Source organism: Colius striatus, chromosome 4, assembly GCF_028858725.1.
Source record: "Colius striatus isolate bColStr4 chromosome 4, bColStr4.1.hap1, whole genome shotgun sequence".
Taxonomy (NCBI): domain Eukaryota; kingdom Metazoa; phylum Chordata; class Aves; order Coliiformes; family Coliidae; genus Colius; species Colius striatus.
The window spans coordinates 67,634,530-67,661,849 of record NC_084762.1 but is presented as its reverse complement, the minus strand read 5'-3'; the positions used below and the strand labels follow the sequence as shown (position 1 = coordinate 67,661,849).

Genomic DNA, 27,320 nt, shown 5'->3' with positions numbered 1-27,320 from the left:
CTGGATAGGGTGGTAATCCTGGGAAGAGAGGAAAAGATCTGTGGTCTTGCAATGGAAGACCATATAGCAATGAAGAGAATGGAATTAAAGGCATACATGTATCTTCGGTATTATATAATATCTAGGGGATGGATTTTGGAGTTGGCTGTTTTGAGCCTTTTTGACAAAAACTGAAGGCCACTCACTCAGCATCTGTTAAGATCCTCAGGCCCTCAGAAAAGTCTACTGTAAATCCAAGGTTTTTTTAGGAAAAAAATAATTAATTCATAATTAAATTGATATTGTTTATGTGTCTCCTCCTAATTCTGTGTGATTACATGCTGACTGTTTTGTCTTCAGTGCAGATTTTCTTGGTAATGTATCATCTGTTCGTGTGTGAAGAAATCTAAAATGACCAATTCTTTCTACTTTTTACATTAATAAATTAAGAATTCTAGTTTTCTTCTTGAAGCAACTTCTAAAAGCCTGTGCTGATTTTGGCTGGGATAGAGTAAATTTTCTTAATAGTAGCTACTATGGGGCTGAGCTTTGGATTTGTGCTGAAAAGAGTGTTGATAGCACAGAGGTGTTTCAGTTACTGCTGAGCAGTGCTTACACAGTCAAGGCCTTTTCTGATCCTCACCCACCCTACCAGCAAGTGGGTTGGGGATGCACAGGACAGCCAGCCCCAACTGCCCAAAGGGATATCCCAAACCTCATGATGTTATGCTCACCGTATAAAGCTGGGGGAAAGAAGGAGGGAAGATGTTTGCAGTGATGGCACGTGTCTTCCCAAGTAACCGTTACACACGATGGAGCCCTGATACACTGGAGATGGCTGAGCACCTGCCTGACTATAAGAAGCAGTGAATGAATTCTTGTCTTGCTTCACTTGTGAGCAGCTTTTGCTTTCCTTGCTGAGTTGTTTTTATCTCAGATCACAAGTTTTCTCGCTTTTTCTCTTCCTATTCTCTCCCAATCCCACCCTGGGGCTGTGAAGTAAGTGGCTGTGTGGGGATTAGTTCCTGAGGTCAAACCATAACAAAACCCTTCTATGGAAACACTAGGATGAAACAATCAAGCCATCCATCTTAAGTATTTATGCAATGACATATATTTTACAGAACAAAGCAAAATTACCTTGGCAAGGTTGTCTTTCCTGTGAACTTAAAATAGTTCTCAGCATTTTTATACCTGCTAAGGTTTGAAAGCTATGAACAATGAGATTGCTGAGGAGAAGAATATATTTTTGTTTATTTTTATGCATAAATATATAAACACACATTCATTAATTTTTTTTTAATTATGAAAAGGAGGACTAGTAAGCTGGAAGAGTTTACATGGAAGTTTCAGCTTGTTGGTATTGTTACAGAGGGAGGGAGACACATCTCCACTGCAAAGAACGATAACTTACAAGTATCTAAAAAAACAGTTTAAAAGTCCTACACCTCTGGATTTCTCTGAGGTGGTGTGTGTGGAGGTTTCTCTGCTTGAGATGGGACAAGCAGCCATTTTGTTGGGACATACTTTGTCTGTTTGTCTGTTTGAGTTTGGTGGGGGCCTAGTTGCCACCCTAGTACATATCCTGGACTTACGTCCAGTTAGCAGTTGAAGCTTTTGATATTAAAAGCACAGTTATCTAGAAATAACTCTGTTAGCATATGCTTCTGGTAGGCTTTATTTCTTCCATGTGTGTTCATAGGGATGCAAGGAAGCTAGCAGGTTGAAGGGCTGGAGGAGTTTGGCTGCAGGGCAAGAGGCTTGTGACAGCCTGTGAGATAGGTCAGCCCTTGTGAAACTGAGGAACCCTGGCTAGCCAGGGAATGGTATTTCAGAGGAAAATAGATTCTGGGCTTTGTTTTACTTGCTGGGAAGGTGGAGTGGCTTAGTTCTGTTGGCTTTCCATGCTTTTCACTGCAATTCTGTAATAATTTGCTTTTTAAACGTGAACACAATGTATTTCAGGAGAGGTAGTGTATTTGATAAGGTTCCTGTTTGCTTGGGACATCATTGCTTATGGGAGGGACTGAAGATCTGGGAAGTGCTGTCAGTCAAAGAGAACCTGACACTGCTTCTCTAAATGTCTCTGCTCCTCACCACTGACCATCAGTGGTGGAGCTGTCTTGCTCTTTGGGGAGATCCCACCAGCATCTCTTTCTCCCCCTTGCCTTCTGGCATCCAAGTTGGATCACAATGAATTACTGTTATGCTCACTGAGAAACTTTCTTTACAAATAAAACTGTTAAAGAGCCAAGACGGCTGTCATAAGTGCTTTAATTTCTTGGTTGCCATTTATCTGGATAAATTCAACCTTACTGGAATTTTAGGAGAAAGGCAGCTAGGGCTTCTTTTTTATAGTTATGCAGCACAGATGTGTTGCGTATAATATGCTTTCTGATATTCAAGTACCATTTAATTTAGCATTAAGAGATGACTGATGGATTTATCAAATGGACAAGAATTGCTTATTTTCCAGGGTAGTCTTCAACACTGTTGGGAAATTAATGGCATTTTGAGAATTTGTGGAAGTTATAAATGCTATTCTTTGATTCAAAGAACTAATTAGAAATAGATGCCTGTGGGTATTGGGTTCCCCCCCCCCTTCTACATTTTAGGAGAATTAGACAAAAATTTTATAATTGCTTTTAATTTTACAGGCAGCCAGTATCAAGCGTGAAATGACCTTCCCTGCATTTCAACAGGAGGATGTAAAAAGCGACATCAGTCAAAAACTGCCAGACCAACAGTTTCTCCTGTTCACCACAAAGGAGGAAGATTTAAAAACAGCAGAGACCAAAAAAACAAACAGAGCTCATGAGTATGAAAAGGAAAACACTCGTTCTGTTTGTCTTCTGGAACAGAAGCGCAAGGTTGTTTCGTCAAATATTGATGTGCCTCCAGCAAGGTAAGGAAAGTTGAGGTTTTTTGTTGTTTTGTTTCATGCTTTTTTTTTCCCCGGTGTGGTTTTTTTTTTTTTTTAATGGGATATTAGGGGCAAATTTGGTAAGCAGTGCAATGAACTGATGAGACTGGTATTCGTGTCCAAGCAGCCCAAAGTAAATCACAGTTCTGTTACTTGAGAAATCTGCTAGAAAATTGAAAACACTAGTAGCAGAAACTGAAACCATCTGCAGTGTAGGACTTTATGTTGCTTTTGCAATCTTTTTGCTTTTCTAACATGCTGCAACTGAGAAGAGGACCTGTCTTAACAGTAAGAGATTGTTGACCCAGCTTCACCCCGAGAAGTAATCTTCTAAATTAGACAGAGAATATTCTTACCTGCTAGCAATTTTATTTTTAAAATTTTATTTACTTACTGTCATAGCTGCAGCCACTTTATACTCATTGGAGCATGCAGTGACTTACACTGCATAGTGAGGATGTACTTACTATCTTATGTTCTGTTATATCCCTGTATAGATATATAGCCAGGTCATAAAGAAATTAATTAATCAAATTAGTACAAAATAGACATTTGGAGATTTTGGTATTAGTTTTTAATACCCTATTCCTTGAGAGCCTGGTATGAATGTATCTTCAGCATCCACATCATTGTAATTAAACTTTGAATTATAGACTATTTATAGGGAATTAGTTTGAGAAAAGTAATTGTTCTTTAGTCTGAGACTTGACATATATCATAGTAAGAAATTAAAGGTTTATTTGCCTAGAGTTCTTTTCCTTACTGATATTTCAGTGGAATAGTAGAGGGGAAACTTAGGTTTTCATACTAGCTAGTGATTTAAAGAGAAGGGTTTTGAATATACAAAATCTAGAACCTTGAACTTCAGGGAAGGACTTCACTGCTTTGAGAGAGAACGATAATGTCTCCTCTAGGAAATTCTGAACATTAATATTAAAGAAGCATATTCAGTAATGCTAAACAGACTCGTATCAGCAGTGAAATACTGGCAACAATTTAGGTATTCTCTGTTTCAAGAAGATGATGGTGACTTCATGTTGGCATCAGTCTGTCTGCAAAGATTTTTTTCTCATAACTTGCCTGATGAATTCACTTGCACCTAGTATTCAGTGAAACACCTTCTGAGTTTATAGGGCCACTTAAAAAAATATGTAGTGGAACTGGATGTTTTGTTCTTTTCAGTTTGTTTGCTTTCTAAAAACTGATGTAAGCCATCAAGTTCTGCCACATCATCCAGATGTCATTTTCCTCTGTCTCTCATAGACAACAGTTTTGAAAACTGCCAGGTTCACAAGCATTTTGACAATCTGTCCCACCACTATATTGTAAAAATATATGCATTAAAAGCTTTAAAATACCAGGATACTTACTTGAGATTCTCACCAGTAATCAAACCTTGTAATGGCTGAGTGCCCTTCTCATTCATGCTCAAGTGTCTCAAAGCAAATAGGATCATGAGAAAATTCAGGACAGCAGGGACCTCAGGAAGTCACCTTATCCAACCTCCTGCTCAAACCATATGTTAACATTTCCATTTTACAATTCAGACAGTCAGGGTACAGGATTTAAGTGCCTTTTTGTGTGGCTTCATGCAGATAATCCACCTGAAGAAGGAGTCTGGCTCTTCTTTTCTGTAGTTGCAAGATCATTCCCCCTTGGAGGGATGGACAAAGGTCCTTAATGCCTTGTAAAGACTAATTGTGGCACCAGTTGTGAACACAAGATACCTAAGATGATAGGAAATATGTTCATTTGCAAAGTTGTTGTCGTGGTTTTGTCCAGCCGGGAACAAAGAGCCACGAGGGTGCTCGCTCACTCCTTCCCCTCCCGGCGGAGCGGGGAGGGGAACCAGAGAAAAAAGGGGAAAAACCCGCGTAGGTTGAAATAAGAACGGTTTAATAGAACAACAATAAGAAGAAACAAGTTCAGGAAAAAACCAGTTTTAACGGTAAATGAGGGGATATACAAAATGAATGGTGCGTGCCGCAGCTGCTCACCACCCGGGACCCGACACGACCGCGCCCGACCTGCAGCCGAGCCCCCCGCTCCCGTAACCCCGCCCCCGGCTAGCTCCCTGCCTATGTGTACTGGGCATGATGTCAGTATGGTATCGAATACCTGTTGGCCAGCCCGGCTCAGCTGCACATGCTGTGCCCCTTCCTACTTCCTCATCAAAGTTTACTCTGTCCTAGCCCAAACCAGGACAGTTGTCTTCTAAAATTGTACATTGTTCCTGTATTTTATTGTGAACAGATAAATGGTCAGGTTGAGTTGATGCATGCAGGTTGGGCTGGTGCATTAGTAGAATTAGGGAATGAAGTAGAAAAGCTATTGAGTTTAGCATTGTTAACATGATAAACATTTCCATTGCTATTGCTACATTTTTGAGGATAACTGTAAGTTTCAGTTTTAATTGGAGGTGATTTCTCGGGCCAGTAAAAACAGTAAAACCTTTGCTTAGAGCTGTTATTAAATATCTGTTGTTGTAATGAGGGAAGTGCAGAGTCCATCTTCCTCTTCCGTGCAGTTTGATCTCTTTAAGTCATTCTTCCAGAAGAGAAATGCTATGGAAACAAAGCTTGCTATTTACATTGTTTTAAAACCTATGGAGATCTGAGAAGGTTGTCCTCTTTACTTCAGATGCCAAGGTAAAGAGTAATGTTAAACTTTGCAGTTTATAATACTGCAGAATCCGTACTAACAAGAGCATAGGATATCTGCATAAGAGCTCTGAAAAAGTGTATACAGAAGAGCTGGTAACATGGGCAAATATCAGCAAGTTGACCACAAAACGGAACAAAGCCTGTCCCATCCTACGTGTTTTAAAGGATCTCAATGAATAAGAATGAAAATTTTCTTGAAACACTGTATGCAAAATAACATAACAGTTCAGAATACACTGGAATAATAACTGTTGCTTCTGAGACATTCAGCCACAGGGCTTTCATTAGTACTTACAGGCTCTGAAATTTTAGAAATGTGACATTACCTTAACTGAGTCCCTGGTGTTTTGGGTGATGGGTACTCAAGGTGCACTGAAATTACAGTAGATGGAACTGGTGCCTGTCTCACCTGCACAAACAGGAAAGCGGAAAACCAACGGAATTTGTGGACAATTCCAAATTTTGTTTGCTAATGAAATCTAGAAAGAAGGGATAGAACTAATTAATTAATTAATACAACAACAAAGCAACCTGAACCCACACCTTCCACACTCCAGGCAAATGCATAACTGTTAATTAGATCTAGTTATCCTAACAGTTATGTACTTGCAGAGAAGGTGGGAGATGTGGATTCGAGTTCTTTTGTTATTGTATTTGGAGTAAGGACATGGACTGGGGTCTCTGGTGCATAAGGGAGTTCTCTTAATCATCACAGTCCTGACATATTGAAGGTGCTTCATAGGGCAATATTTTAAAGTAACAGTGTCAGACTAAATGTAACAGACCTGAAAAAAGTATTTTACTGCATGCAGGAGAATTTTAATACTGAGTTTAAATGAAATTTTAAAGTTCATTGCTTACTTCTATTTCATCTTGTAAAAATACTGCAGACCTTTTTTTCTACACTATATGCTGCACTGGAATAGTTTTTGGATTAAAATAGGAGACTATGACACTTTCTTACTGATTTTTATATTCTGGAATGCAAAAATAATTGAGAGGTTAGCAGCATAAAATCTTTCTCCCTTCGGATTTCTTCATGTGGTTGTTTTAAACAAAATTCTATTAATTAAATAGCTTTCCTACTTCTGAAACTCAGATGAGTATAAATGACAATTCAGCTTGAGTAGATGTATTATTTAATATAATAAAGAAATTTTAATTCCTTGCTTTTCTGTAAAGTTTAAATTTATTAGTAGTTTTGGTACATAGACTACCATCTTGGAGGAAGGGGTCTGACCATTTGACTATAAATTCAGTTATCTCTGAGATATAACTGTACAATGGAGGGGAATATGTGAGAACAAACACAGCGCAGATCCCTAGGATCTGTGTAATGAAAAGTCATTTTCTAAAAAGAGAGTAGTGTCACTGAGGGACTAATCATCTCCTCTTGTTGGTAGAAGCAAGCACAGGTCTACCAGTGTTTTGGGCAGCTACATCTGTAAAGGTCATATGTAATCAAAGATGATATCCTCAGCAGGCAGCAGCATGGAATTTAACAGAGCCTTTTTGTTCATTTATATTTTCATCAGTTACCATAACACACACTTACTCCCAAAGCGAGTTAACAAGAAAAATGAGAAAAAGCCTGAACTGCTGCTACTGCGGGTGTGAGGATATGAGTCGCAATGTAGGGACCCAGTGCAGGTCAGGCATGCGGGGAACAGCTTCTGGCTCTTGGAGGAAGAGGATGGAAGGGTAAGCGATGGAGAGCATGGGATCAACTTACCGTTTTGTGAGTAAAATGTGAGAATAAATGTCTGGAAATGGTGATGGCATTAAAAGTCCTTTCAAACAGAAGTGTTTTGACCAGCTGTAGCTGGCAACTGTTCAAAGCTTATATGCATCAATGTCAGAAATTATGTCCTTACTGGTGTCCTAGAAAAGAGTAGCTGGAAATATATGATAGGTTAGAGAGTTAAAGAAAGAACTAGGCAGTCATTTCTCCTACCTCTCTGATGGGTGGTAGTGTTTGAATAGCTTTGCTTTTGTTAACCATCTAATACATGACCTCAGAATATTGTGGAATCTCTATTATCCCCTTGCCATATCATTCTCCTTTTCCCCAGTCCTCCTGTACCCTATCTTCTCTGAAAAAAATAATCTAAACCTTCTAACTGCCTTTTTCTAGATTGTTTGTGCTCTTGAAGTAGAAGCCAAAGCTAAACCTCAGCTGCTTAAGCACTTCGTATAGTGTGAAAATAGCTATTGTGCAATAAAACCTTCTAGTTCCTCTGCTCTTCGGGCTCACGTCTATTAAACAGTGACATTTGCCATGACAATAACGTAATTGGATTTTGCTATCTCCTGTTTTTCTTCTCTATTTAAATAAAAGTTGCTCAGTTACTGTAAAACTTATTTTTATTCATGTACCTATACTTTATCTACTAATTAGTTTATAATTTAATGGAAGAATACGTGATATAATCAAAATAAAAAATGAAATGTCTCCGGGAAGTGTCTCCTCTGTTACCTCTTTAAGTCCTTCCAGAATAACTACAGAAGACTGGGGCAAAATTAATTGCAGCTATGTTTTCTGACCATTATAAAAAAACAGTGTAGGCAGTGGTACATTTTCAATCCTAAATGATTTTTTTGCCTGATCTCTTCATGAATGTTGCTCTGGGCAGCCTTCTGATTTGAGAGTGTATTGTTGATCCTGTTGTAAGGCCTTGTGGGCATGGCTGATTATGCACCATGCATTTCAATTGAAACATTTGCATATTTTCATAGCCAAAACTCTCCAGGAGTCTGACTCCACGATCAAAAGCAGTATCTATATAACTATAGTATCCTCACTAGGAGGACTTCCCAGTCTCCTTGCAGAGGGAAGAACCTGAAAATCAAGTTACGCTTTTCTGTTTATCCAGAGGTGGTGTTTGCTCAGAGATTGTCTTCTTTTATTCTTCTACATCTGTTTTAGTAGACTCCTCCGTTCTCCTTGAGGGAGCTTCTTTCCTGTATCTCTTACAATTTTGGCAGAGGAGATTGATGGGGCAAATTCAGCAGGCCATGTAGTATTTGTTGGCTGCTGAGGCTTTTTAGTCAATTTAGATGAAAACAAAAGGCTGAGAGACCAGTAAATCTTGCTTCAGATTTACTGACTGTAGCTCTGCAAGTTTCTGAGCTCTCTCACTTTCCTTCTAGCCCAAAAGCATTTCACTGAGGTTTTCTTCCAAGTTTTTTCACAAACTTAAGAAACTGTCATTTCTTAAGTTTCATTTCCTATGCAGCCATGATAGTTAGAACCTCTGAAAACAGTTGTTCATCAAGAAGAGTGTGGCCAGCAGGTCAAGGGAGGTTCTTCTCCCCCTCTACTCTGCCCTGATGAGGCCTCATCTGGAGTCCTGTGTCCAGTTCTGGGCTCCTCAGCTTAAGAGGGACAGAGAACTGCTGGAGAGAGTCCAGCACAGGGCCACCAAGATGATCAAGGGTATGGAACATCTTTCATACGAGGAAAGACTGCGGGAACTGGGGCTGTTTAGTATGGAGAAGAGGAGATTGAGGGGAGATCGTATTAACATTTATAAATATCTAAAGGGTGGGTGTCAGGAGGTTGGGGCATCCCTTTTTTCTATAGTAGCTAGCAACAGGACAAGGGGTAATGGGATGAAGCTGGAACACAAAAAATTCCACTTAAATATAAGAAAAAACTATTTCACTGTGAGGGTGAGGGAGCAGTGGAATAGGCTGCCCAGAGGGGTTGTGGAATCTCCTTCCTTGGAGGTCTTCAAAACACACCTGGACATGTTCCTATGCAACCCGATCTAGGTGAACCTGCTTCTGCAGGGGGATTGGAATAGATGATCTCTGAAGGTCCCTTCCAACCCCTACCATTCTATGATTCTATTATTCTAATGAGAATTACTCCCAGAGTCATTCCCATATTTCACAGCTTCTGTAAAAGTGTCAGTGGTTGGCAATATTCTGCTTTTCCAAATGTCCACACCATCAAATTGGTCAAGTAGTAAATCGTTGCTTTGTTTTGTTAGACTTCTGTAGTTAAATATTTGTGCAGCTTGGTTGGATTTCACCCAAGCAGTCATTAGAGCTGGTAAACTGCTAGTCATGGTCTGCTACAAAAAGGTATGGTGCCTTCTAGGATCTGACTCTTCATAGGAAAAAGAGGCTTGTCTGAAGAGCAATCAGGAAATCTATCTGTTAGCACATTTTAAAGTATAAAGTTACCTATTTCGTGATGCTGTTTTCTAATACTAAATTTTCTTTGTGTTCTAGAAGGACTGTATATATGCTTTAAGTTCTAAATGCTTTTGATCTGCCTGCATGATGCAAAAGTGCCAGAGCAAGAACTTCTTTGAAAATTGAAAAGCGTAGATTGCAAATAGTAACTCTGCAGGTAGCTACCACAGAGCAAAACCAGGATTCCCAAAGTCACTTTCTCATTAAACTGGAATGTCATTTTGCAGATTACTTGCCTGGGTATGGTGTTTGTTGCCACGATAGCTGAACCAGCTTCTCACGATGCTGAGACAGATGACAGGGTTTGCAATAGCCTGCAAATTGTTAGAGACTCACCTTTCAAGTGGTGAGATGGACCAAGTCTCAAGAGTGCTGGGGAAGAGAGGGCACATTCAGTACGACTGTCCTATTCAAAAGGTGTCTGACCATAGAGATAGTTTAGCTTGCGATAAATAAGGTGGAAATTCATAGATGGGTGGTACAGACTTGGGTGTCAAAGAGAGACACGGGATATGTTGAATAGGATCATTCGTTGAAAAACATGTAACATTCCCTGCTGTAGTAAATTAACTCTGAAAGTGTTTGTAACGTATCTTTATTTTTCAAGGGACTTTTGTCAGTTCTCTTGTTTCTCTCCTTGGTGTTGTACTGTGTGCATATCTGAGAGTTTTGAGATATCTTGTACTTACTACTGACATCTCCATGTTCAGTCAGGTTGCAGCTTGTAGAGGATCCAATTATATGACTAACATGATTTATTTTTTCATCACTAGTCTTAGATACCCCAGCTAGCCTATCCCGCAGGATTTTTCCAATGTAATATTCTTGTTTAAAAGTGAATTTTAGATGAGTTACTGTTACTCTTGAAATATTTCTTTCCCAGTGCTAGTTAAAGCAGAGAGAATACCAATCTCATGAATGAACCAAAATGCTTTTTCTGTTCTTTACTCGTAATTTTTTTGCGTTTCATAGTGATTTTCACACGGTTTGGCATTATGGCAACTTCATATTGTTGTGGTCTTTGAGCCTGGTTTACTGTACTTCATCCTATGAGAGCAGGATGTGATGTAAGAGTGATGGACCTAGCAAGAGTATGGGTAAACTTAGTTCTCATGAATAAGTAGCTTTCTGTTTGGTGGGGCATTTTGTAGCAACTGGTTGTTCACACAGACTTCTTAGTTCATTGTTCCTGGATTTCCATAATTTTCACCTTTAACCCTGTCTTCTGATGTGTACAGTAGTGTTCATATTAGGAGAGAGAGCTTCTAACACCAGCTGGTGACTTTAGCCATTTGGATTTTTGTCTAATGTTATTGTTTGGTTTTTTTTAACTGTGGCCTTGCAATGGTGTTCCCAGGGCAATTAAATGTGCTAGTGCTAAGTAATTCTACTGCTTGACTTTGGGAGTCTGTATTATTTTAGTTAATTATTATTTTCAAGGGAAGGTTTTTCTTGTCTGTGTATATACATAAATACACACATATTTGTATATATACACATATAAATAAGTTTCTCATTTCTCTAGAAGATCCTGTATTCAAAGCACTGCTGAGTAATATATACCTTAATCTGCAGATCATAAGAGTCGTTACACTCGGAAAAGATCTTTAAGATCATCAGGAGTCCAACCACTGTATAAGTGCTCTTTAAAATCTTCCACTGGCAGCCAAGACAAAGAGCTAAATAATTTTATCTGTGTGATGGAAGTTGCCAACTGACAGCAATCTCATTACTAAGCAAATTTCAATGAATTCCTTTAATGTGTCACAGAGGAAAAATGTGTCCTTAATCTGCAGCGACCATTAGGAGCTGGTTCTTGAAGAGCTGCATTCAGTCAGCATTACTGCTTTATCTGTTAGCCATTGATATGAATGCTAGCTTGTTCTCAGCTCTTCAGTTCTCCTTAAAAACAGAGTGTAATTTCAAAACACTCTTCAGCAGCAGGCAATATTCAGTAAGAGTAATTTGTTTGTGGTTTGTGTTAGCTGTGGCACAGAAAAAATTCCTCTTGAAATGCCATCTGTGCTGAGAAAAAAGAAAAAAGTCAATGGGTATGTAGTTTATAACTTGTTTATCTGTGCAACGTGCAAGAATGGTCTACCCTGTATATGGTTACCTAGATTACATACATCACAGCTGTGTTCATAGTTATAGTTTTATTTAAACTCTATAATAAAATATTGTAGTTCATGCAGTGGTGTTGGAAGTTGTATCATTATGGTCAGCAAAGACACGAAGCCCGTGAAGTTGTATCATTGATTGTGGTTTGTAAAACGTTTTAGAAGTTTCCGTCTTTACTCCTTTAGCATCATCTCCATGAAAAACATTCATTTTACACATTTTAGATAAAAAAGGAAGTAGAAAGTGTAACTTTTTTCCATTTATAGCAATACACTTGTATTATGTATGCAAGGGGTTTTTGGTGTTTTGTTTGTATCCCTAAAATGACTGCACCACAGTGAAACTCACCTATTTTTTGTGTGATACATAAAGTGTATAATTGGTTTATATAGATAAAAGGCTATTAATTTCTATAAGAAAGATTATCTAATCTCTGTTATATATATGATGGTTTATATGCATCACACACTCGTTTTTGAGACACCAAGAGCACTGTCAAAGAATGGAGCACTTAACTTTCAAATAATCAATATCTAGATTAGAATATGTACATAAATTAGATTTTTCTAACACGTATTTGAAGCAGAACCACATCTTGATGTGGTTTTGGTAGTCTGTTTAGTTTAATATCATAGAATCATAGAATGGCAGGCGTTGGAAGGGACCTTTAGAGATCATCTAGTCCAATCCACCTGCAGAAGCAGGTCTACCTGGATCAGGCCGCACAGGAACGCATCCAGGCAGGTATTGAAGACCTTCAAGGAAGGAGACTGCACAACCCCTCTGGGCAGCCTGTGCCAGGGCTCCCTCACCCTCACAGTAAAATAGTATTTTCTTATGTTTAAGAGATCCTGCTGAATGGCAGCACAGCCTTCTGGGGAATCAACCAGTCCTCCCAAATTGGTGTCATCAGCCAACTTGCTGAGGGTACACTCTGTCCCCTCATCCAGGTTGTTGATGAAGACATTGAACAAGACTGGCCTCAGAACCGATCTCTGTGGATCTCTACTGACTAGAGGCCTCCAACTCGATTCTGTGCCATTGATCACCCCCCTCTGGGCTCTGTCATTCAGGCAGCTCTCGATCCACCTCAGTGTCCACTCATCCAAACCACAGTGCCTGAGCTTTTTGATGAGGATGTTATGGGAGACAGTGTCGAAAGCCTTGCTGAAGTCAAGGTAGTTAAGCTCTAATTCTGCCATTTTTACTCCCTGATCGTTTTGTGACACTGGTGAAACAGAAGTGTTTTGAGATAGACAAGTTCTGCATGAAGCAGCTACAGTTTTTGATAAATTTCGAGTCTTTTCAAATAAAATATCCTTTGACTTTGTTCCCAAAACAGCACTCAATATACTGCACTACATGTGTACTGCGTATGACCTGCAGTATGACTTTTGTTTCCTGTGGACAACCTAGTTCCATGCCTGGCTGAATGGCTGCTTTCTAGAAGTCTGCAAGAGTTAACCTGAGTGCAGTGTTTTTTTTAATATATAGTGAATGACTAGTTCACAGTTTTCTTGAGCCAATAATAAAAATAATTTTTGTTTTTCAGGTTCACTAGACACACACACTGTGCAAGGAGTTTCACAGCTTTGCATGGTTCTATATTTTAAATTCTGCCACTAGACTTTCTGCTTGTGATCTAATACTGTGTCTGACAGGTGACTTCAAGCCATCAGTGCTTTGTACCCAATGAACAGAGCAAAGGTAGTAGCATCTTCAGTGGATCAGAAAGAAACTTCTGCTATTAGTGGTTCCAGCAAAGTACGTCCCAAAGTACCTTGCTCTTCAATCCATAAACATGATATGAGATAAGAAATTTTGCTCAAAATATTTAACATTCCTAAGTAAATGCATGTTTATGCTTTGTTTCTAGATGTTAGTTTTATATAGAACTTCACTCTCATTTTAGGGTTAAACGTTCACTGTTAGTGGCTGTGTATGTGAAACTGTTTGATAACCACATCTTCAAAATAGCCTCTGAAGGAAAAAGTATAGAATAGCATTGTCAGCATGTAGTAGTAGAATGTTTCTTTTATTTAACTATACATTGCATTAAATTCTAGGTACCTGAGAGCTGTCCTGCCTTCTCTCCAGAAGCATAGTGGAGGCCCACATGTGGCTAGATACCTGAGCTCTGTTGTCCTGTGGAAATAATTTTCCTTTGCAGCATCAACAATTGGCATACTGCACGGAGGCTGCTACTGTGTTGACATATGGATGGTTTTAGTAATAACACTATTCTAGTAAACGGAGTCAATAGCCAATTGGTGCTTCTAATAAGTTATTCTTAGATGGAAATGCTATTGCTCCTCATTTGATTTGGTCTGTTACACAGAACTTAATGTCTTGGCCATTTCTTTGAGGAAGGACAGAGGTGGATATTTACACCAGCAACAGATACACTGTCATAGTCAATAGTGAAGTACAGCTTGTGTTTAGGTAGTGCTTTTCCCCAGGAAAAGCCTTCCTGAAAACTTTTTCATTTTTACTTAATCTTGTATATGAAGGACATTCTTCATCCCTTACTGTGCTCCCAGACTTAAGCTCCCTGCTGTGTCTGGCTGCTTTTCCCCTTTATCTTAATTTGGAACATCTCTTTTGTTTTCACTGTAAGTGTTTGATTGGTTCCTCTCTTAAAGCTGAGACAGGCAGTGAAGTAAGTTTTAAAAAAAGGCATTTAGGACTTTTCTGTACAGACACACAGTGCCACGTACCACTTGGAGTGGGAAGCACTGTGTGCGTGTTGGCTTGGTGTTAGGAGATTCCTGACCTGGGTAGATGAGGAGGGAAAAAATGATGAAGAGAATGTGCTGGGCCTATTTTGATATTTCTTTCTAATAAAAAGTGTGAAAAACGGGTTTTTGCCACTTCTTGATAAGTCTGTGCTGATGATTTAGAAAGAATATTTTGGCTGCTTTTTCCGTGAGGACTGCATCCTGAAGTCATGGACCTTTGTTTTGTTAATGTCCTCTTGGATTAAATGATTTGGCCTTCACTCTACCCTCTCTAAATCAGAGAGAGTGGAACTATTAGTATGGGACACGCTTTTGCTATATGTTGTTTCTTGATGTTTCTTAGTTTATTTTACATAATAGTTGTTGTTTTTGTAGAGCTGACTAGGCCCTTGGCTCCAAGACTACAGATATGTAATTCTCATAGTAAGTGCAGAGTACCTTTTAAATACTTTTTATGTGTATATACATACATGCACAGAATGAGAGGGTAAGCATGTGTTTGTGTGTACCCATTTCTAATATCCTGCAAAATATCTCGCTGATATTTAACCTTTCTAAATTAGTGTTTCTGCTTCTAGTACCTAGCCAGAGTACTTTTAGATGCCAGGAATAATAACAACAGCAACAGTAAAAATTTAATACATGTTGAAAGCCCTTTAAATCATCTCACATAAAAAGGCCTGTGGTTAACACTTATTTATACTTTGTGGTGTATATTTTACTATGATGATGACAGAAATTCAAAGTGTGACAAAGGGAGATACATTACTATCTCTTGCAGATCTCTGAAGAAAATATGTGCAGGAGAATGTAGCAGTTGTGTCTTTTTATGATGTTTTGATCTGAGTAAGAAGCTTGGAGAGAAAATGTACATTGAATGTGTAATATGGATCTTACCAAAATAAGCTAGATATGTACTTCACTTACAATAAATCATTAACATTAAAGCAGTGCAAACCCAAGGTTTCATATCTTAAATTAAGACATAATGTGTAACATTAATAAACATGGCTTGTGTTGGTCCTACAGATAGAAACTTTGAAATACATTATGCAGCAGATGTTCATAGTTATCTTCAAAGGGTTTTTTTTCTTGTTTCTTGGGGTTTCTTGTTTTTTTCTTGTTTCTTGGGGTTATTTTGGCAACCTTTTGTGCAGATATCCAGACTGTTCACAGTATTGATTGAGTTTGCCTGTCATTATTAAGGCAGAGGAGTTGGAGAGGCAACATAACTGTGGTGAAGAGCTGGATTTATGAGCCATGGAAAAATGTAGTTGCTGTGAAAGAAATCATGAGGCATCAGAGAATGTCCCATGTACCAGCACTGCCCACTGCAGCTGAAACTTCCTTCTGCCAGACATGGATGGAGGCCTTGGCAGCAGCTGTCTGTCAGCCTCATGGTTGCAGCTGAGGCTCTGCAGCAGTACATGCTGTCCTCATTTCATTCCTGAAATCCCCCCCAAGACGGAGAGGCTTGTTTGGGTACAGCTGAGGATACCCTCGCTCCCAGGTAGGTTATAGTTTGTGTCTGGTAAAATACAACTCTTCAAAGGAGCTCTTGATTCATCACAGTCCTTCAGTGCCATCTGTGCCTTTTAAAATACTGTTGACTCTATCGTTACTTGACTCTCTGTAGTCCTAGGGGTGTGGCTTTATTACCTGCCATCATATATATTAGAAACAGGAAATATGGAAGATAAAATATTTAGTCAGACATCAGAACTGAGGGCAGCCTGTCCTTCTGTCGATCTCGACATTGGGGGACAAATATTAAACTGTTGAGTGTTATGTTATTCTGTGCGTCCTACCCACTTTTTAAAAGTAAAGTTTGTTCAAGCTAAATGTATCCCTTGATGTCATGGGAACTTACATAGTGTCTGGCCTAGATTGCCCTCCAGCTTAGTAAAATCTCCTGTTGACTCACTGTGCTATACAGCTTCCCACCTACCCATCTATTGCAGTATATTCCTCCCACTTCTTCTCACTGTGGTGTTCCTTCTGTGGCTATGCCTCTGCTCCAGCCATCCCTTAAAAATACCAGCAGCTCTTCAAACCTCACCTTCTTTCAAATACTCATTTTTCACAACTGGACTTGGAAAACCTTCCCTTCAGTTACAATGAGGAATAAGTTTTTCTTCCGCCACAAATAATACACTTCCAAATACTCTGAAATGACTCTCTCCTCATACTTCTGTAATGTGCTCTCTGAACAATGTTTGGGGTAAATTGTGTTGTACTGAATTAAGGAATTACATGGCTAAAAGCCCCTGTTCTCATATTATGCACTGAGTGTATTCCCGTGACTGGAAAATATCCAGTTAACCTTTGCTTTCCCTACCACATTAAGAAAGGACACTCCTGAGAACAGTTCAAGCTTGTGGAGGGAAGGAAGTAGCTGGGAGAAAGCAAATCTGACTAAGTACATGAACCCAATAATAATTTTTTTCACTATTTTTTTGAGAACTTAGGAACATTTATTTGATAAGCTTGTTTTATCCAATTTTTGTTTGGGGAAAAGAGACAAGTTCAAAGTCTGCTTTACTTAGAATCATAGGATCATAGAATGGTAGGGGTTGGAAGGGACCTTTAGAGATCGTGTAGTCCAATCGCCCTTCAGAAGCAGGGTCACCTAGATCAGGTTGCATAGGAACATGTCCAGGTGTGTCTTGAAGACCTCCAAGGAAGGAGACTCCACAACCCCTCTGGGCAGCCTGTTCCACTGCTCCCTCACCCTCACAGTGAAATAGTTTTTTTCTTATGTTTAAGTGGAACTTTATGTGTTCCAGCTCCATCCCATTACCCCTTGTCCTGTTGCTAGCTACTATAGAAAAAAGGGATGTCCCAACCTCCTGACACCCACCCTTTAGATATTTGTAAATGTTAATAAGATCTCCCCTCAATCTCCTCCAGACTAAACAGCCCCAGTTCCTGCAGCCTTTCCTTGTATGAAAGATGTTCCAGTCCCCTGATAATCTTGGTGGCCCTGTGCCGGACTCTCTCCAGCAGTTCTCTGTCCCTCTTGAGCTGAGGAGCCCAGAACTGGACACAATACTCCAGATGAGACTTCACCAGGGCAGAGTAGAGGGGGAGAAGAACCTCCCTTGACCTGCTGATCACACTCTTCTTGATGCATCAAATATCTTCATTTCTGTATTCTAGCCAAAAGTTACAAACTTTCGTAAGCAAGGGCAGATGTATATACATCCTAGGATATGTTTCTACACAACAGTAAATCACCAACAGGATAATTGAAATTTGCTGAGTAATGCCTATGGTGAATTTACAAACAACATGCACATTATTTTCTTTATATAAGCAGTGAGGGACAAATTACTACCAGTTTCTGGAAAAAGTACAACCTAAAAACAACATGACTTGGAAGAAGCTTATCTTTCTAGTTAAAAAGCCAAATCCAAACAAACAGAACAAAAAACCTGAGAAAACCCAAAACAAAACCAACCAAACAAAAACCTGAAACCAAAAACCTACAAGCTAAGTGACCACAAAAACCCCAGAGAACAAGTGGCCTGCGAGCAGATGGCTAACTTCTGTTCCTAAACCAGTTTTGTATATATATATTATTAAGTCTGATGAGTTGTTTTCAAGGATAGTTTACACTGTACTGGAGCCCAAAATGCCAACAGTTATCTCTACACCATTACGGAAACCCATTCATAGGAATATGGAGGCCCCATTATGCAAGTTCGACACATACATGAATGAATACTTGTAGTAGAAATGTTTTATGGGACTGAGAGCACCCTGTTTCTTTCCTGCATACAAACCTAGACCCTTTTTAGGCTATCAGAAAGCTTTCTGTGTTACTCAGTAGGGTAGCTACCTCTAGAAGACAAGAACTGGGGATCAAGTAAACAATGCCAAGCTGCATACACGAGTTGTTCTTGCAACTAGTGTAGCTCTGCATGACCATATTGGCTTTGCTACCATACATCCTTCTTAATTCATTTCAATGAAAATAAGACCATCATCTGCAATACCCAACATGCATAGAAGTAGTCACGGGATTTATAAAAGACGTTGCAGAAACTACACTGTAATTGGTAAAGATTTGTTTATTTCCTTGAAACTTCTATGTATGGATGTGCATAGAGTAAATTCTTATTAAGAATTTATCTTGATGGAAAAACTGGGTGTACTGTCATTACATCACAGCCTTGTTGATAGAGAGAATTGCTATTTTTTTAAAGGAAAATATTTGAACAGATTTTAACAACTTTAAACTTGTATCATGTTCTGTTTAAAAAACATGCTGAATACTTTCCCAAACTCTTATCTTTTAGGAGATGCAAGACTACATGTTTTTTTTTTCTGGTATATTGCCAGATTTCTCATATCATCATCTATGCCAAGTAATTGCTCATTTATTATACTGATAGCTTAAATACCATTGCCTCAGAGGCGTATTTAAAAGATATGATGGGTAGTGGCATATTTTGGTTTGTAGCACTGGAATGGCAAAAAGACAGGTGGAAGGTCCTCCATGGGTCATAGAGCTCTTCACTTGCCTCCTGCAAAATCAGTTGTATGTATCCCTTTTGAGAAGTGTTTGTTTAATCTGTCCTTAGAAGTTTGGACTTACTGACATGTCATCATTCAGAAGGGCAATCAGTTCCAAGGTTTAAATATTTTTACTGTTAGAAATTTTTTTCCAGTTACAGATAAAACCTCCCTCATTGCTTTTTGCATCCATTGCTTCTTTTGCAAGCATGGAGAGCATGCTTTCAGTGAGCATGGAGAACAATATATACCTCTTTTTTTTAATATTTTCTCTTCTGTCCTTTTACATTGTGGAAGACAATCTCTTTTGGTACATGGAAGGGACATCTTTAATCGAAGCTCTGTCTAGTACAAGTTGTACAAGTAAAGTTGAAAATTAATATCTCACAGGTGAATATCCCATTTCATCGTGTCACAGATGTTCAGACACTGCCTTTTGCAGAGGACAAGGGATTGAGACGGTCTCCAAGAAACTGGGGATCAGTTTTGAAATGGGATGGGATAAGAATGGGACTGACACTGGTCAGCAGACATGCATGGTGTCAGAAACCCTTGAGCTTGTCACAAGCAGCAACCAAAGATACCTGTGGTTTCTGTGTCACTCATGAGGAATCTGTGGATTTTGCCCTTTAAGCATCAACATTTTCTGTGACTTTATTATTATCCCCCTCTCCCCACTCCTCCCCCCACCTTCTCAGTTTTTGACATAGAAGGTAAAAGAGTGGTGAAGATTAGAGGAGCTCTACTGCTGGTCGAGTACCTTTATGAGGTTAGTGAGTAGGATAACTGAGGCTGGTGGCAGTTTCATGTGGTAATAGAAGTAACATGTTCTGAAAAAACAAATCCAACATTTGTTTTCTGGGAAGGGAAGCGTCATATTTTCCACATTAATGCATTGTATGGGCTCAGCGTTGGACCTGACCCAGTCTGCTGTAGTTCATGTGTGGCTGGAAGCCCAGAAATGCCACTCTTGTCATACTGTTCCTTTTGCCCACATCTCCTTCCCTCTGTGCTCCGCAAAGTTCGTGTAGCCTCCTGACAGCAGAGTGCTGCTAGAGGCAGGGAGGCTTGGTTTGAAGATTTGGTGTTCTGATTGCAGTTTGTTTACAGCAGGTATAAAACAGATGCATTGTTTTAAACTCTAAAGGAAGGGGGCGATTGGCAACTGTCCATACATGTGGCTTTGAAACTTGATTAGTATTTATTTGAGTAGTGATGCACTAGATAGGTTTTGACAAACTCCAGATTACAAAACAGTGGTGATGGAGGATTAATTCCATGTAAGTGTTTGTAGATATATGTGTATAGTATATATAATGCTGTATACCAGTGCCTGTACACCAATGCATGCAGCATGGGGAATAAACAGGAAGAGCTGTATATAGGCAAGGGGCTATTGCAGAGACATGGTGGAACAGCTCACATGACTGGAATGGGATCATGAATGGCTATGTCCTTTTTAGGAAAGACAGGCCAGCCAGGAGAGGTGGTGGAGTTGCTGTTTATGTGAAAGAGCAGTTGGAATGTACTGAATTCCATCCAGGTGAGGGGCAAGTTGAGAATTTGTGGGTTATAATTAAGGGCCAGCCTAGGATGTGTGACACTGCTGTGGGTGTCTTATTACAGGCCACCTGATCAGGATGGCAAGTTGATGAGGCCTGGGCAGCTGGGAGCAGCCTCAAAATCCCAGGCCCTGGTCCTCATGGGGGATTTCAGCTACCCAGACATCTGCTGGAAGGCCCACAGTGCTAGTCACAGTCCAGGAGGCTCCTTCAGTGCATCCATGGTAACCTCTTGATGCAAATGTTGAATATGCCACCTAGGAGAGGAGCACCGCTGGATCTTGTACACACAAACAAGCAGGGTCTGGTTGAAGCGGAGAAGGTTGAGGGTGGCCTTGGCTGCAGCCACCATGGGATGGTGGGAGTTCAGGATCTTGTGCAGTAGGAACAGAATACCAAGTAGGATCACAACCCTGGACTTTAGCTGGGTCGACTTTGGCCTTTCCAAGCAATTGCTAGAGGACATCTTGTGGACAGGGTATTAGAGGATAAAGGGGCCTAAGATAGTTGGTCTCTGTTCAAAGATCAGTTTTTCCAGGCTCAGGATCAGAGCATCCCAGCAGGTAAGAAATCAAGCAGGGGAGCCAGGAGACTCACATGGTTAAACAGGGAACCGTTGGACAAACTCAAGTGGAAGAAGAGAGTCTGTAGATCATGGAAGCAAGAGATGGCCCCTTGGGATGAATATAAGGCTGTTGTCAGAGGATGTAGGGAGGCAACTAGGAAAGCTAAAGCCTCACTGGAGTTGTACCTTGCAAGGCAGGCCAAGGACAAGAAGAAGGGCTTCTTCAATAACATCGCAGACAAAACTAACACTAGAGGCAACATAGGCCCACTGTTGAATGAGGCAGGTGCCCTGGTGACAGAGGATACAGAGCAGGCAGTTACTGAATGCCTTCTTTGTCTTTTTCTGTACTGCTGGAGACTGTCCCTGGGAGCCCCAGACTCCAGAGGAAGTCAGGTTAAAGAAGGAGTTTTGTTTGTTTGATGAGGACTGGGTTAAGGCTCAGTTAAGCAGTGTGGATGTACATAAATCCATGGGACCCGATGCACCTGTGGGTGCTGAGGGAGCTGGCAGAAGTCATTGCTAAACCATTCTCCATCATCTTCAGAAAGTCATGGAGAGCAAGAGAGGTGCCTGAGGACTGGAGGAGAGCAAATGTCACTCCAGGCTTCAAAAAGGCAAGAAGGAGGAGCTGGGTAACTACAGACCAGTCATCCTCATCTCCATCCCTGGAGAGGTGATGGAACAACTTATCCTGGGTGCTGTGTCCAGGCATTTAAAGAACAAGAAGGTCATTGTAAGCAGTCAACATGGTTTCACCAAGGAGAAGTCATGTTTGACCAACCTGATAGCCTTTTATGAAGATGTAACCAGGTGGATAGATGGTGGTAGTGCAGTGGATGTGGTTTATCTTGATTTCAGTAAAGCATTTGACATCATCTCCCACAGCATCCTTGGAGCAAAACTGAGAAAGTATGGGCTGGATGATCAGGTAGTGAGGTGGACAGTTAACTAGTTGAAGGGAAGAAGGCAGCGAGTTGTGATCAATGGGGCAGGGCCTAGTTGGAAGCCTGTATCTAGTGGAGTCTCTCAGGGGTTGGTGCTGGGACCAGTACTGTTCAATATATTCATTAATGATCTTGATGAGGGAACAGAGGGTACTGTCAGCAAGTTTGCTGATGATACTAAACTGGGAGGAGTGGCTGACATACCAGAGGGCTGTGCTGCCATTCAATGAGACCTGGACAGGCTGGAGAGTTGGGTGGGGAGAAATCTAATGAAATTCAACAAGGGCAAGTGTAGAGTCTGTACCTGGGAAAAAATAACCCCATGTACCAGTACAGGTTGGGGAATGAACTCTTAGAGAGTAGTGTAGGGGAAAGGGACTTGGGGGTATGGTAGACAGCAGGATGAGCATGAGCCAGCAATGTGCCCTCATGGCCAGGAAGGCCAATGACATCCTGGGATGCATCAAGAAGAGTGTGGCCAGCAGGTCGAGGGAGGCTCTTCTCCACCTCTACTCTGTCCTGGTGAGGCCTCATCTGGAGTCCTGTGTCCAGTTCTGGGCTCCCCAGCTCAAGAGGTACAGAGAACTTCTGGAGAGAGTCCAACACAGGGCCACCAAGATGATGGAGTGGAGCATCTCCCTTATGATGAAAGGCTGAGAGAGCTGGGGCTCTTTAGCTTGGAGAAGAGGAGACTGAGGGGTGACCTCATTAAAGTTTACAAATATAAAGGGTAGGTGTCAGGAGGATGGAGCCAGGCTGTTCTCAGTGATGTCAAATGCTAGAACAAGGGGCAACGGGTATAAAATGGAAAACAAGGGGTTCCAAAGAAACAAGAGGAAGAATTTCTTCACTGTGAGGGTGATGGGGCACTGGAATAGGCTGCCCAGATGCGTTGTTGAGTCTCCTTCTCTGGGGACATTCAAAACCTACCTGGACAGGTTCCTGTGTGACCTACTCAAGGTGATCTGCTCTGACAGGGGGATTGGACTGGATGATCTCTTGAGGTCTCTTCCCACTCCCTTAAGATTCTGTGATTCTCTCTGTGATAAAATATACATGCATACCTGTAGAGCCTTGTAAATATTAACTCAAAAAGTCTGTGGTTCAGGTGACTCTCAGAGGTAATTTCTATTTTCCCTTCACCTCCCAAGGATAATTTAAGAATTTTCTGTGCACAGGGAGGTGACAGTTTATTTTTGAGAAATAAAAATAATTACTCAAATGGTGATACCTTCAAAGTTTACTAAGTCTGCTTCAGTGTGTGCAGGATAGCAACTGTGCTGACAATAAAAATAGTAATGCTTAGTACAGCATTTTTGTTTCATTGCTGTACAGACACTAACATGTTCTAAAGTAACAGAGAGCAGTAAGCAAAACTGCTTTGAAGATGTTCAAGAAGTGATATAGCAGGAGGAAGTGGCTGCCTAGCAAAGCAGGGGCTCTACCAGGATTAGAAGTGGAGACTTCCTGACTGCCAGCCCTGCCCTCCTTCTAACTCCTGACAACCAGCTTCTGTTTCTAACTTTTATTTCCCATTTGTATTTCCCATCTGAGCTCCCTTATTTGAAGTCTCAGCTTGAAGTCAAGTTGAAAAACAGGGAAAACCCTCTTACCTAAACTGAAACCAAAATACCTTCTCCTCCATATAAAAGCTTACCCCCTCCTTGCAAAAGAAAAAATCATACGTGATTTGTATGCCTAATGGCCTTAAAAAAAATTCCATGGTTTCTCTTCAGTTGTTAAAATGCTTTTTCTATTCTCATATTTGAGTTGAAAGGATGGTCAGAAGCATGCATTCTTAAAATGTCATTTATTTAATTAAAACCTTTTGTCTTTTAGTGATAAAGCTATAAAGCTTGACTTTTTAAGATGCTGAACACTCAGACTTGTTGTCCAGGATGTGTTGCAGTAAGGCCTGTGCATACTTTTGTCAAACTGGTTATCATCTGCTTTTTTTAAATGTTGGGGTAAATTGTCTAGATGGGCATAGCAGAGTTGTTAACTTTAGTAGTGAATTCCAAGTGTTTGTCCTGCTGCATATAGAAGTTTTAGGTTATTGTCAGTCTCTGATCAGACCATATGAGGTATTAACAACAAATTTAATAGTGCTCTGGGGATGAAGAAATGAGATTTTAGTTTTTTCTTTTGTTTTAAAGCCAATTTCACAACCAACTTGGTCTTCAAACTGAAGAATATGTTTCACAGCAGTAGAGATTTTAAAAGGAATAAAAGTATCAGTGATTCTTTTTTTGTAGCTTACCTTATGAAGAGCACAGCCTCTGTGATACCAACCCTTTTAACTTACTTATCCCAAATAGAAAAGTGTATAGTGCAAGAGAGGTGTATTTTTCAGATAAGAAAATACATATTCATGAATTTGATACTCTCTATGGTTCAGGCTACAGGAATGAGCTGGGTGGCTCCTCTGCTGCTAGAAGGGAGGGCATTCAAAGCACCTGTGCTATTTTCAGCAGCTACACACTTATCAACCTAAGTCTCATTAAGAATTACTTAGGAATGGGATTTAGGCTCACAAGTCACTCTGGCTCCTGAGGAAAACCTCAAGGGAAGTAGATTCCATGTAATCTCTTAGCTCCAGTGATTAATTGAATCAGGTTTGTTTGCTTTCAGTTAAATAAAAAATAACAAGGGAAACACCAGTGGATGTTGATAATCTTTGAAGTCTGACAGTGGTCGTAGAAGAGGTTACAGCTGCCAGAGACAATTTTGGCTAAGTTAGCACTGAAATGCATTACAGAATGAGATGCAAGCAGTCTTGCTGAGAGAATATGCAGCTGCTTGTCTCCAAGGAGCATGAGGTGCTGGCCACTTTCTACATTTGACACTGCAGCCTTTGAAAATCCTTGTGTGCTTGTAGGAGAAAGGTGGGAGCTCGGACTTCACTTTTTCTTTCAAATAGGTTTTTTTTTAATGAGATCTTAGAGTAAGATCTCTAAGATGACATTTAGTCGTTATTAAGTGCACATAAAATCTTTCAGTATAACATACAGAAACAAATTAATTATTTTTCTAGATATAGAGGTCAAACTGCTGAACAGATTTAGTTATAACGCTTCAGATAAGTAACCTCCCTGTCCTGCTGAGTCAGATTGAAAGTCACAAATGTTTGAGACATTTGGGTGAATTTTTGAGTTAGTGAATTTGAGACAGTTGAGTGAATTTGTTTGAGAAGGCTTTTAGAGGAGGTTAAAAAGGTGGGATAGCTTTTAAACTTTGAGTTTGTGATTCACCAGTAATTGTTACCGATCACATGTTAAGTAAATTGTGGCTTTAGGACTGTTGTCACTGAATGGTAAGAAGTACCTAGGGAGGAGGAGAAGGAGGGGGAGGAAGCAGTGCCCATAGCCAGCCAAAAGGTGTGGAGGTACTACCAGAAGCCCAAAAGACAGGAGCCCAAAAGGTGTGGAGGTGCTAACCCCCTACTCCTGGATCTTTTTAAACTATCCTTTAAAAAGCTGTAAATAAGTTAGGCTTGCTGTCTCCGTTTATATATGTATATATTAGTAGTGGCATTGAAACAATTCCTAGAAAAGAGGTTTTGATAGATTTTTTCAGAATAACTTTTATGGAATGACATTGTTTTTTTTTAAAAACCCACTAATAACAGGTAATTAAAGTACACTTATGACTTTGACTTTCCAAGTGGGAATCATTTTGTGCATCTTTTGAAAGCAGCAGTAATACAAGTCTTCTGTATCAATAGAGTTTTTCCATATTGTAACTCTTCATTTACATATTTTCTGCTCGAAGAGGATTATCTAGCACTAAAGACTAAAATTTTGTGCCATTATTCACTAAATTGCATTAAATCTTTCTGCTGGTGTGTGCAGATGGAGAGAAGATGGGGAAAAGCTCAAGTAAAAGGTTTTTTTCTAAATGAAAACCTAAAATTACTTTTTTTTTTAATCACAAGCATTATTAACACATTTTGTTAGCATCTTCTGGGGCAAAGTAACAGCACAGAGAGATTACATGTTCTATTGTTTCACCTAAACTTTCCGTTTAGCCTTTGTCCAGATTATTGGAAGCATATAATCTGGGGGAAAGGGGAGGGGGGAGAGAGAGATTGAAGCTGTTTTAACATTGTAGGAAGAGCAAATATGGAAGGATAAGCATGTATCCTCAAACTGTGGTAGAATGAAGCCACTCAGTTTGGATTTAAAGGCTAATTGCCAAAGACTTTGATGGTAAAATAGGAGATTTACAAACAGTTCTTCATAATACAAAGCCTGCTTGCAAGATTTAAAATCTGCACTTGGATCTAAATGGATGTTTTTCCCTTGTATTTGTCTGCCAAAATTTTAGTTTCTGAAATCTTGAGCATATCAACATGCAGCTGTTTACATAGAAGGCTACGCAGGATTCCTTGGTGTGGAAGGAGATTCAAGGAAGAGATGAAGTGTTTGTGCAGGTGTTGCTTTACTGCATCCTGTATTTGAACATGTCCCAAAACCCCACAGAAATTCCCCTTCTGAGGGTGTCAGGCCTTGTGCTTACTGTACGCTCCTGTGATACAAATCTCTACTGTTCAGCTTACCACTCACCAAAAGGACATTGAACTGCTGCCTCTGATAGAATGCCTGCAATCCTTTGCTTTGGACCTGGTATTTTATAGCAGCATTTGCCTGTGCAATGCTGTGGATCAAGTATGGTTTTGTTAATGCATTTGTTTTTCTCTGGGCACATGCATTTTCATTTTCTTAATCTCATATCTGAAAATGTATTTGGGATTTGTATTAGTTTGAAATAATGAGGCTTCTTGATCATTCACAGAAAAATTACTTTGCAATTCATGAGCAATGACCCTCCTCTGTTTTGTTTTTATGTTAGTATCTGAAAAAGGCCCTAGTCCAGGAATGACACCACTGTACTAGACATTAAAAACACTATGCAAAGTCCTAACATGCTGTAACTTAAAAAAATCCTCTGCAGTCTGGCTTTTTACTCTTCTACTTCCACACCAGTCAGGTCATGTCAGGTTATAACAGTCCTTCTCCCCCTGCAACCCCTCTCATCATGTCATCTGGCTAGTTTTTTCCAAGTGCTCTTCAGACATTTCTAGCACTTTCAGAATATCTGT

At 40.0% G+C, this 27,320-nt stretch overlaps 1 protein-coding gene across 3 annotated transcripts in view; it reads left to right on the top strand.

Moving 5' to 3' along the window:
- Positions 1-27,320, top strand: part of ZNF704 (zinc finger protein 704) — a 113,846-nt gene that overhangs the window by 19,566 nt on the left and 66,960 nt on the right. For all 3 annotated transcript variants that reach the window (XR_009818712.1, XM_061996064.1, XM_061996063.1), the window contains exon 2: positions 2,637-2,884. Coding sequence is in view for 2 of the 3 variants with exons in the window: in XM_061996064.1 (XP_061852048.1) it covers positions 2,637-2,884 (248 nt within the window). In the remaining variant the exon portion in view is untranslated. The remainder of the gene's footprint in view (positions 1-2,636; positions 2,885-27,320) is intronic.